The sequence below is a fragment of the Montipora capricornis genome, chromosome 10 (genome assembly GCF_036669925.1).
Source record: "Montipora capricornis isolate CH-2021 chromosome 10, ASM3666992v2, whole genome shotgun sequence".
Classification (NCBI taxonomy): Eukaryota; Metazoa; Cnidaria; class Anthozoa; order Scleractinia; family Acroporidae; genus Montipora; species Montipora capricornis.
This window is the reverse complement of record NC_090892.1, coordinates 46,288,979-46,300,752: the sequence shown is the minus strand read 5'-3', so window position 1 is coordinate 46,300,752 and position 11,774 is coordinate 46,288,979. Positions and strand designations below refer to the sequence as shown.

The window sequence follows — 11,774 nt, the reverse complement described above, 5'->3', positions numbered from 1 at the left end:
GCAAACAACACGAGGATCGTGAGACCAGTTATTTTGTACCTTTTGTTTCATTTTCGTTATTAAACCCGGGAATTGTCTGTACATCGTGAGTGCTTTTGTGTGCCGTACAACTTCGGGACATAAGTGGTGCCGGGACCAGGATACGCTGGGAGAAAAGGAGTGAAATCTTCAACACAAGGCCTCGTGCAAACATGGGAGACTCAGACAAGAGAAATCCGACCAAGAGGAGACGGACATTAAGGACATGAAAAAGATCGGGGGATGGGCGTATCTAGACACGGGGTCGGGGAGGAACTTTCTCTCCAAGGAAGCACCTAAACAGTTGAAGCTAAACCCAATATGTCACGAGACGCGCTACATTGTAACGGTCAACGGGACAAAGAAACAGTCGATGCCAATCTATGACGTGACAATCAACTCAATTGACAATAAGGCAGGCAAGTGTATATGATCCACTCAGCATAATTTCACCGACCATGGTGGAGGGCAAGCGAATTTACAGGGAGTCATGCGATGAGAAGATTGGCTGGAACACTGAAGTGAACAGTGTCAATGCACGAGATTGGCTAAAGTGGAGCAGTCAGCTGAGGAACATCAAAGTGACCAGGAGTGTAGCCAGAGATATCAGCAAGATAAAGGCTGTACGACGTTTTCGCGGATGCCAGCAACATAGCGTGTTCAGCGGTGGCCATTGCTGTAGTGGAGCACTCAACAGGTTTTGTGAAGGGGCTGCTAACGTCAAAGTCAAGGATTTCAAAACGTAACACATCGATTTCAAGGCTAGAACTGGTGGGCGGCCAAATGGCCACAAACATGGTGAAAAATTTGCTGACAGCGCTGAAGCAGTGGCCTATTACTTCAGTGAACGTGTGGATGGACAGCATGGTTGCGCTGTTCTGGATCTGCAACCCTGGAAAAGCATGGAAAACATTCGTATCCAATCGAGAAAGGAAAATTGCTGAGATCACCCAAGAGACGGGAATCGAGTGGAGATATTGCCCAACTGACAGGAACCTGGCAGATTTAGGAAGCCGTGGCGCCTCACTAGAGAAGATGCAGAGAGGACAGTGGTTTGAGGGGCCGGAGTGGTTGCTAAAGGAGGAGGAGTGGCCAAAACAACCGGAATTAGAAAAAACTAAAAGCTGTAGCGATGAACACAGGCCAGAAAGGGAAGAAACGCTTTATTCAGCCAAGAAGGAGCCTGATGAGTGGGACGTACTGCTTGCTAGAAGCAAACTCTGGAGAACCTTCCGAGTGACTGCGTGGGCACTACGGTTCAAACATAACTCACTCACCAAGAAACACAAAACGAAGAAGAGAACGGGGCCGTTAACGACCAAGGAGTTGAGTTACGCAAGAGACCAATGGATAAGGAAGGAGCAGGCAGGAGTGGAACTAGATATCGAGAGCCCCAGCTGGAAGTTAGTAACAGAAGGAAACACTGGTATTTTCAAATGCAAGGGGAGGATCCCTGGTTACCAGCCGACGTACATTGATGGGGGAGTATTTGCAGACAAGCTCATACATCATATCCACGAAGACATAAAGCACCTAGGAGTCGCGAGCACCATGGCCGCAGTGAGAGAGGAGTGGTGGATACCTCAACTGAGATCAAAGGTGAAGAAGATAATCAATAACTGCTACTTGTGCAAGGTGTTTAGCACACGACCATACGGGCCAACAGAAACAGCCTCACTACCACCATTCCGGACAGAATGTGGAAGACCATTTGAGACCACAGGGATTGACTTCGCAGGACCCCTCAGTCACAAGATTTCCAAGAAAGAGCAGGGCAAGTGTCACATCTTGATATTCACATGTGCAACATCACGAGCAGTGCACTTAGAGATGACTAAGTCACAAACAGCAGAGGAATTCCAGAGAAAGCTCAACGGTTTCATCACACGCCGTACCAGACCAAAATGCATCGTGTCGGACAACGCATCCGTCTTCAAAACCACAGCCACCTGGATCAGGAAGATACGCAAGAGTGAAGCGCTGCAAGACTTTTTAGCGCAACAGCAGGTAATGTGGCAGTTCAACTTATCAAGATCGCCGTGGTGAGGAGGACTATACGAAAGGCTAATCAAAGAGGTGAAGAAAACTTTGTACAAGACAATGGGGAGAACACACCTTGAGTATGCGCAAGTTGAAGCTGTAGTGATGGATATCGAACGACACCTCAACAACCGTCCCCTGACGTATATGGAAAGCGAAGCAGGAGAGGAACAAGTGCTGACGCCCAACGCAATCATGTGGGGACAAGAGGCGTATACCATAGAAGACATAGAGTTGGACGGAGATGAAGTCACCAAGTTACATGCGCGATTGAATGAGAAAAGGCAACATGTGTGGCAGAGGTGGAAGAAGGAGTATGTCCACGGCCTCATGGAAAGTCACCGAATCAAGAGAGGCGAGTGTGATTACCCAGAAATCGGAGAGATTGTACTTATCATTGGTGATGGGAAGAACAGAGGAGATTGGAAGAAAGGTCGTGTTCTGAGACACATTAGAGGCAGAGACGGTGTCGTACGAGGAGTTGGTTTACTGCACAAGGGAAATCAAATCCAGCGGCCACTGCAGCTTGTATGTCCCCTTGAAATACAAAGCCGACTGGGACATGAAGGGAACACAGAGGAGTTAGCAGTACAAGGCAGAACCATTGAGAGAAGAAGGGCAGCAGTAGATGCAGGAGCTAAAATCAGATTGATGGCGGCAGATTATTGAACTTTGATTAGTTTCGCCTTTAAGTGACATTGATCGTGATTGAGTGAAAATTTAGTGACACTCAATTTTCAGGGGAGAGTGACTGGAACTATCGTGACTGCCTAGCGTTACAACCGGATGTCACATTTAGTATTCAGATGATTGACAAGTGAAATAGGAGACAGAGAAGTATTGTGAAATAGGAAGGTTTTTGAGGAGACACAACGCAAACAACACGAGGATCGTGACACCAGTTATTTGGTACCTTTTGTTTCATTTTCGTTATTAAACCCGGGAATTGTCTGTACATCGTGAGTGCTTTTGTGTGCCATACAACTTCGGGACAGTGCAATCATTTACCATATAAGGTCAAACTATTAAAGGTATATGAGTTGACAACCGGGATTGAACCAATCAGAGCACGAGAATTGCATTATCCGAGGTTGAGAATTTAATAAATAATAATAACATGAGTTAACATGACAAGTTAGTGCACATAACAACAGACAAAATGTAGTGGAACAGGCATTGGTATTCATTCATGTGCCGTAGTTTTCATTGACATTATCTTTGTACACAAAATTTTAACAGTGTGTGCTTTCCATTCAATACTCACTCCACCTTCCCTTCTCGGAGAGGTCTCTTTTTTTGTGTGTGTTTGCTGGACTGACAAGTACAGGAAAAGATACCTCTGCCCTGCATGGGTTGAAATTCACTGTATTGAACATGTGTGGCGGTTACTTAGCGACTAAATCCTCACGTGATACTTCATGTTGTGTGTGTTCACTTAACAATAGTGGAATAACTGTAAAGGAATGTGTGGGACACAGCAGGCTCAAGTCACAGTCAGCAATCATAGGGCATGGGGTTTGAAGAATGCTGTTCAAGGTTGTGGACAGTGGTTGGATCAAAGTGAGTTTGACCCATGGCATAGGTCTCTTTTCCAGGGAACTCAAAAGAAAAGAGACCTCTGCTGGCAGGGAACACTCCACCAGGCATTCGCAAAAGTTTTGTGCCCATAAATAAAATTTGTGTGAGCATGAGACAAGGGAAGCAACAACCTAGTAGACTTAACAAAAGTGGTTTGGAACTCTTTAGTTCAACTAGGCAAAGTGGGCCGCCTTCCACGGTGGTCTGTAAAATCATTTTGATTGAACCAAACCATTCATAATAGAAGGTTCTATTTTGACTTCAAACCAGAATTTCCTCAAAAATTTGGATGAATTGAAACCACCTAGGTGCCACCAGATGGAGAAAACAGTGTTTAGTAGAGAAATACATTTTGGAATAAAATCTTAACAAAATTCACGCACATTAATGGTAATAGATTTTAAAATCTGTTATTTTTAAAGAACTAACCTTCAGTAATGTTGGTGGGAGAGAAGACAGGGTGTAAGTTAAATCCTTAGCTGACAAAGGTTCGTTTTACAGAACTCACCCTCTCAAGACCTCCCTCTTGAATATTCCTCTATCTCGCGTAGATGTGGTTCAATTTTTTCTTACCGGTATTTCATATTTTTGTTAAAGCAGTTCAATTTTGATTTCCCTGTGTTTCAGATTATGATAATGAATACCAGACAAAAAAAAAAATCAAAATTGAACTGGTTTGGTCTTAAACCAAGAAAAGATTTGAACAGCAACACAAGACAAGATAACTGTTAACTCCTTAGGTATCGAAAAGAGTGGGCTCAGCTGCATGAAACATCAAGGGAATGTGCAAAAAGGGCTGAGGTATGTACTCATTGTTGCTGTCATTCATAAAAGTTTCATTGTGACCAAATCTAACAATAAAGGCCATTGGAGCAGTAAGTGTAGCTCAAATGACTAGTGCACATCTTTGACAGATGAGTCTTTATTACTTGAGTTACCTAGTATTAAGACCCATCCCACCCTTGGCGGTCGTGCATTCCAGTCAGCTGCACCTTATCTCTGGAATGCAATACCTTCGGCAGGTCGCAACATAAAGACATTGGACACTTTCAAGACTGCTGTAACAAACTCATTTTTTTAAATTTAGCTTTCAAATAGATTTTATTCATGTCTTATCTTTTATATACATGTATATATGATTAACTAGTTCTAGCTAGGCTATTGTTGGCTTTGATTGTGTATAGGTTCGTAGTTTTTAATAGTTTCACGTTTTAGTTACTTTTAACATAATTTTATTTTAACAATATTGTGCAGCGCAACTGAATATATTTATATAGAGGTCTGCGCTATATAAATGTAAATAATATTATTATTATTATTATTATTATTATTGACAGCCAGAGGTCGCAAGTACGATTCTCAGCTACTTCAACATCTGTTTCAACTTTCCTCTGATTTGTGTAGCTGTGGCTTTAAATACAACTGTACCTACATTTGTATAAATGGAGCACTGACAGAGGGAGACGTTAAATGGCTGGGAGAGGGTAAAGAGGGAGAGAAAGCTGGAAACTGAAATCAACAAATTACATGTGTACATGTAAGAGATTTTAATCGTCAGTGGGGGCTGTCCAGGGTATTTCATTGTCAATGGTTTAATCGCTTCCTGGGAGTTTAGAGAAAAAGAAAAACTGACTACTAATTTGAACTATCATATGCCTAGATAAAGCTTCCTTTGTCGTGCAGTTCTGAAACAGTAATGCAGAATAATTAATATTTTTTCTTTTTTCAGAATGCAGACCAAATTATATCTGAGCTTTCCAAGAAATGTTCCAATCTTCATACAACCATATCCACATTTCACAATGAGCTGGCTCAACTGCCGGATGTTATACAGAGCATTGAGACAGTCAAGGCTGATATAGGTTAGTGAATCTCAGAAATCCAGGGTAAGGGCCAGGTTTGTGGCCCTCTATTTTTGGACCAAAGCCGTAAGCATTCAATTTGGGATACTGTTTGAGGCAAGTCCTATTAGGCAAGGGTTTGAAAAGATTAGAAATTAATATATTCATTTGATACACATACCTCTATATTTGTCTACTTGGGAAATTTTGTTGCAAGGAATTCTTTGAACAGCCACCATTTTTCTGGTAAAATTAATGTACTGGTCCACACTAGAAGAACACAGCTTTATTTTGAACAGAACATCATCTATAGGTAATCCAACTATTGTGTTTGTTGAAATTATTTTATAAAGAGGCTATTGGGGGACAGATGGAAGTACTGGATAACTGCATGGTGGACTTGGAAGAAGTTTGTGAACTTTTGGACTTAGAACGCAGAAAGGCTGCTCAAGAGCGCAAACTGGCAATGCTCAAACACAATCGAGAGTAAGTTTGAAAATTTTTATCCACAAACTGGCCATATTAACAGTGCTCAAACTTAAAAAAAAATATCCCGGTTGTCCCTGTTTCAAAAACCGAGCAACTAAACCCTTAAATTTGATTGCCCTGATAAATGCTTGGTTGCCCAATAGGAAGCCCCCTATGATGTACGCTGTGTTAAAATGCAATCACATGGTGTTGGAGCTGGGTATCCCATATCCCTAACCGTACGTCTGTGGCTGTTTGGGTCTTACTAGGACAGAACTGATTAATTAATTGATTGCCGGAAGCACACAACCATGCTTTTCATTTACCAAAAACTGGTCACCCAGTGAACTTTCTGGTAATCTGGGACGACCGGACAACTGCTAATTTCGAGCACTGTATTTATCTCTATACTTAAAAAATTTTGATCTAATTTGTTTTCTTCTTTTCAGAGATGACTTTGAGCTTTTGAAAGGTAAGAAACTGGAACCTGTACCGACAAGGCCACAAGGCCTACAGTCAAGCTTTTGATCACAAGTTTTGTTCCTCAGGCTGCAATGCCCAGACAAAGCAATTCCTCATTGGGTTGTCTGTTTTCCCTTCCCATTCTTAAGAATTAATTTCCTAATGATTCCTATTTCTCTTCTTATCAATATTATTTATTACTATTGGTTTTATTTGTTGAAGTCATTTGATAGGATACTAGAGAATAAATATTATTATTGACTTTTTTCGATAAGTCTGATTCAAATCCTGGACCTTTGGATTCTGAGGCAATTTGGATGACCTGACTAGATAAGAACTTTAATTGAGCCATGCCACTGGGTATGTGACTTAGAAATGTGAGGGCGTGCAATATTTTGTTGTATTACATCATCTTTCATTTCATTTTCCCATTTCTGCTGTATGAGTGACACCCACACTCGGAGATTTTTTTTAACAAAGGCTGTTGTCAGTTTGTTTTGTCACCAAAGAAATTATAGTAAATTTATTGTTATGAAATTAATAATGTTAATCTCACAGAGGAACTTGAATCAGAAAAGGAGAAGAAAGAAGTGAAACTGCAGCAACTTGAGAGGCAAGCATCCATTGAGAAGCAACAGGTGTATGAAGATGCATTCCTGGAGCAAATGAACTACTATATACAGCATGGCAAGACTGAAGGTAAATCTTCAGGGCCCGGTTGTTTGAAAGTAGATTAACTTACGATGTAATCTAGGATTAGCGTAAACTTTTGTTTCTAGTCAACTTTTTGATGAAAGTTTCTTTTGCTTACTGTTGTTTTTCAAGATTGACTTCTTCTCATGTAACATTTTGCGGAATATCAGATGAGTGTTTAACAGCCTTTGGGAGTAAAGAAATAAACTCGTTGGTTAATTTTAATCTGGGATTAGCATTATTAAATTAGCTTTTGAACAACTGGGCCCAGAGTGAAAAGGGGCTACCTGTTTTTTGGACGTGAGCAAGAAATTATCTAATTTCAAAACCAAGACAGCCTTACTTAAATTGTAGTCAGCAGTGGTGTTGTACAGCAGCGGTACATGGAGTTTAACTTTGTAAGGTGCATTGAGGCTACAAGAAGGTGCTCAGGGAATGCAAGACCTGATGAATTCTAATGATAAAACAATAATAATTCCATGAAATATATGGCATGGAGAGTCAGACATTTTCTGTGGATTTTTTACTATCATATAGAACCAATCACATTGTTGCATGGTAGAAGTACTGGATCTCTGGATGATATAACGTTTGAAGATGATACTGAACTTCATAGAGAGCTGGATAATTTCTTTGGTTCAGGAGCTGAGGTTAGGTAGTTATGAGACAGTTACATGAAAAAGCAACTTAATAAGGAGGCTTGAAAGAGTTTTCATGCATAAGCCACATGCACAATACTTAAACTACTTGTGCCAGCTCATTTATGAATGTTAAGACACATTTTAACACATTTTAGACACATTTTAGACCAAGTAGATGGGGTTGCCATGGGTTCCCCCCTTGCTCCAGTCCTTGCAAACCTGGTTAGATAATTTCTCATCCTCCCAAGTTTTGTTCTATAGACGCTATGTTGATGACACCTTTTGTTTGTTCAATAACGAAGATGATGCGCTCTTGTTCTTTGATTATATCAACGCAAGGCACCCAAGTATCCGTTTCACAATGGAAAGGGAAATCAATAAGAAATTATCTTTTCTAGACATATTGCTAGACAACGGTCATCCATCTATTGTTACTAGTGTATATCGCAAGAAAACATTTACTGGTCTTCTTACTAATTATTTCAGCTTCGCCCCTTTGAATTACAAACTGGGTCTAGTCAGAACATTACTAGACAGAGTATATAAGATCAACAATTCCTGGGTTGGTTTTCATCTGGACGTCAAGAAGCTTATTTTCTTACTACGGAAAAATTGTTTTCCGTCGTGGGTGATCGACAAGATTATCCACAGGTATCTTTCTAAGAAAATGAGTTCTTCTCTGACTGGGCGGGACGCCTCATCCAACTCCGGGAAAACTTCTACGCACTTCTATAAACTCCCTTATGTTGGCCGGTTTTCTGAAATCGCCCAGACCAAGTTAAGACAACTACTCAAACACTATTGCAAAGCTGATTTAGATATTAAGTTGGTCTTTAGTACATTTAAACTTAGAAACATGTTCAGCGTGAAAGATTCAGTACCGCAAGGTCTACGTTCGCGTGTCGTTTATAAATTCTCGTGTGCTGGCTGTAATGCCAGCTACATTGGCGAGACCACTCGCCACCTACGTACGCGTGCTCGTGAGCATCTCTTGTCGGACAAGTCTTCGCATGTTTACAGACACCTGCAGTCATCTAGGGCCTGTCATGACTCTTGTAACACAGAATGTTTCACGATCTTAGATTCTGCCGCCTCAAAATTCCAAATTAAGATCAAAGAGGCATTGCACATTAAGTGGGAAAATCCCATCCTTAATCAGCAGTTGAGGCATTTAGATTTGTCTCTTTCTTTTTAATTACGTTGTTCTTTTGTCTTTTATTTTATTGCTATGTGCGCTATTTTTGTTTTCTGCGCATTTCACACTTCATATTTAAATTGTACGCAAGTTCTGACATGTAATTTTGCAACATATCTTAACATAAATTCAAATGTACAACCGTTGAAAAGCTCATTTGCAACTGAAGATGACATGAGTATGTCGAAACATGTTTTGTAAATTGAAAACGATCGTTTCTTTTTTGAGAGACATTTTAAGTTAAGTTAACGTGTAAAAAATAAAAACCAATTTACCGTCTGGAAGCAGAAATGAGTGCAGTTGCAAAATCAGCAAAAATAGGAGTGCACAAGATCAGCATTAATGCATGCGCAAAGTTTGTCACCAACTCAATCGAGTTTGCGCATGCATTGAACTATAGGCCAAGGGAGGCCGGCTTAAATGACTATTGAACCATTGGTGCAAAGCGTTTGAAGTTTTCATGGCTAGGAGATGTATGTTTCAGTTCCATCTATTTAAAGATTACAGACACATTTCAAAACGCTGATTTTTCTTTGAAACTGGCCAACAGATTTTGTTTAATTTTAAATACATGTATATTAGAAATTATTATAACATTATTAGGTAATGCTGTATGAGAAAATTTCACCGTTCCATTATTTCAAGAAAGACAAGACTATGTTGATTAAAGGCTCTGACAAATACCTTATATTGTTGCCATGGTAATGGTATTTTGGAAGAAGAATCTATGATGGGCGTGTACGGGGTAATACTCTGGCCAAATGTTGTGTTGAGAGGATGACTTTAACTATAATTTATCAAAGAACAGAGGACCGGTATGTTTATTTACGTGAAAAAGAGAAATTAGGTGTTGCCTTTGGATTACATTGATCGACCACAACTGATTTGTGGCACTTCGTTTGGAGTATGTTTCCTAATGATCAAAAGTTGTCCCTTTAGTGCTCAGAAAACACATTTTTTCTTGTGATTCTGATATCACTGTGGGGGATCCCTTCAACAACCCTACGGCTCACACAATGGGCCCTTTGCAGGAGCTTTTCATGAACTTGGAAACCTTTCTAGACTAATGCAATATTTCAGTGAAAGCTTCCTAAGGATGACTGGGTAGGAATAATAATAATTATTATTGATACACACTTACCCTCAAGAAGTTTCAGCTTACTGTATGTTTCTTTGCAGTTATTGCAAAGAGGAAAGTATACGTTTTTCCCACATTATTATGTCCCTCTTTTGGCATTTTTTGTAATGTTGCAAGGCAAATGTACATGGGTTTGTGGCTTAATAGCATAGTGTTGATGTATGAACAAGGTAGTAAGTCCTGCAAAGGGCTTATGACACTTATTTAAAGGTATAGTTTTAATGGCATTTTTTAATTATTGACACATCATTACAATCCTAGCTGAAAAAAATACAAAAATAGTTAACTACAATAGGTCAGTTTGCTTTCGGTCTGCATGGCATCCTCAAGAACATTGAAGCTATGCCTTGGAATGTACTTAAGGATGCATAAGTTCTTATGATATGAACAATACTGGTACTGTTCATACAAGCAAGCATGAGATAATGTACATGTATAAAAGTTGATTCCTGTCCCTTGTTAATACAAAATGTCACCCCACATTTACTCACAACATATTTCATTCTTGTCTTCAGCCCAATGAAGCACTTTTAGGTGTGGATAAAGAGCAACAAAGTGTTTTCTCATCTGAGGACGAAACAACAGCATCTAGTCATGATCAATCCTTTGAAAAACAGAAAACTACCGGTACCTAGAGATATAATGCTGCAGGTAATAATAAAATTTTATTTACTTCGACATTGTCTTGCACTGAGTGCAACAGTTAACATATATGATTGGGTAATTTGAATGTTTGGTTCCATCTTAAACTTACAACAACATGGATTAATGTGTTTGAAATTATGTAATGCATGAAATTACCCAGGGCTCCAAAAATAAAATTGTCACCACCCCCAAGAGTTTAAAGAAGATGTACAAATACCTGATAGTTATGGTACTGTTTGAGGAAAAAAAACACTTCACTTACTTTTTTCTTTCAGAAACCTGGATGACTACCTAAATTTCATATATGGATAATAATAGCAGATAATAATTTTAGGATCTAGAAGAATATAAAGTCGAATTAAAAGTGACTGATACCTTGAACTGGAAAAGAGTTCAAGGTTTGATATTAAAGACTTTGAATAATATTATTGTAAGCAGCTATGTAAAAGGGAGAATTTCTATTTTAGCTGAGTTACCATTAGACAGAGAATGCCAATAGCTTGACTGAAATGAAGGAGTGGTTAGCTGATCTCAGTATGGTAAAAAAAGTATGTTGTATATGTGCGATTTTTTTTTTTTACCAATTACTACGAAAACCACCAATTTATTTTGTGGAATGGGCCTGAATTACCGAGTGACTGCCCCGCCCACTTTCGTTAAACATTTTGATGAAATTCCTTTCCCACAGGCTTTAAGGAAACCTCCACTAAAACAGCAAAATAACTTTAAACCACGGAACATAATGTTTACAATTAAAATTGTTCAAACTTTTTCCAATAAAAGCATTTGTATCCAGGAAAAAAGTGAATAATTATTAAAAAAACGCTTGGCTTTCAAATTTCCCGGGCGCTGCCATCTTGAATAATTGTGATGTGTGGTGGTTGCCCTATTGAGTGCTCTAAGTACTCTTTGCATCACAACAATTGGGCAACCATGATAGGTCACAATTATTCAAGATGGTGACGCCCAGGAAATTTGAAAGCCAAAACAAGCGTTTTTGAAATTCATTTTTTTTGGATAGAAACACTTTCATTGGAAAAAGTTTGAACAATTTT

The 11,774-nt window shown here is 39.4% G+C and overlaps 3 protein-coding genes across 3 annotated transcripts; all 3 read left to right on the top strand.

The window, feature by feature from the left end:
* Positions 1-813: 813 nt before the first annotated feature.
* LOC138020920 (uncharacterized) lies at positions 814-2,064 on the top strand. Its single transcript, XM_068867816.1, has one exon. The coding sequence runs from the start codon at positions 814-816 to the stop codon at positions 2,062-2,064; it is 1,251 nt and encodes a 416-aa protein (XP_068723917.1).
* Positions 2,065-2,118: 54 nt separating this feature from the next.
* Positions 2,119-2,727, top strand: LOC138020919 (uncharacterized). The gene has a single exon (XM_068867815.1). The coding sequence runs from the start codon at positions 2,119-2,121 to the stop codon at positions 2,725-2,727; it is 609 nt and encodes a 202-aa protein (XP_068723916.1).
* A 1,583-nt stretch (positions 2,728-4,310) lies between these two features.
* On the top strand, positions 4,311-11,245 carry LOC138019047 (dysbindin-like). Its single transcript, XM_068865708.1, has 8 exons — positions 4,311-4,437; positions 5,366-5,498; positions 5,831-5,963; positions 6,395-6,417; positions 6,966-7,106; positions 7,638-7,750; positions 10,590-10,725; positions 10,995-11,245. The coding sequence occupies exons 3-7, from the start codon at positions 5,848-5,850 to the stop codon at positions 10,707-10,709; spliced, it is 513 nt and encodes a 170-aa protein (XP_068721809.1). The 5' UTR covers positions 4,311-4,437; positions 5,366-5,498; positions 5,831-5,847; the 3' UTR covers positions 10,710-10,725; positions 10,995-11,245.
* Positions 11,246-11,774: the final 529 nt, after the last annotated feature.

Excerpts from the sequence above, each read along its gene's own strand:
- LOC138020920 (XM_068867816.1), top strand. The coding sequence starts at position 814 with ATGGTGAAAAATTTGCTGACAGCGCTGAAGCAGTGGCCTATTACTTCA.
- LOC138019047 (XM_068865708.1), top strand. The coding sequence starts at position 5,848 with ATGGAAGTACTGGATAACTGCATGGTGGACTTGGAAGAAGTTTGTGAA. Across the intron at positions 5,964-6,394 it reads ATGCTCAAACACAATCGAGA|AGATGACTTTGAGCTTTTGA; the intron begins GTAAGTTTGAAA and ends TCTTCTTTTCAG. Across the intron at positions 7,107-7,637 it reads ACAGCATGGCAAGACTGAAG|AACCAATCACATTGTTGCAT; the intron begins GTAAATCTTCAG and ends ACTATCATATAG.
- LOC138020919 (XM_068867815.1), top strand. The coding sequence starts at position 2,119 with ATGGGGAGAACACACCTTGAGTATGCGCAAGTTGAAGCTGTAGTGATG.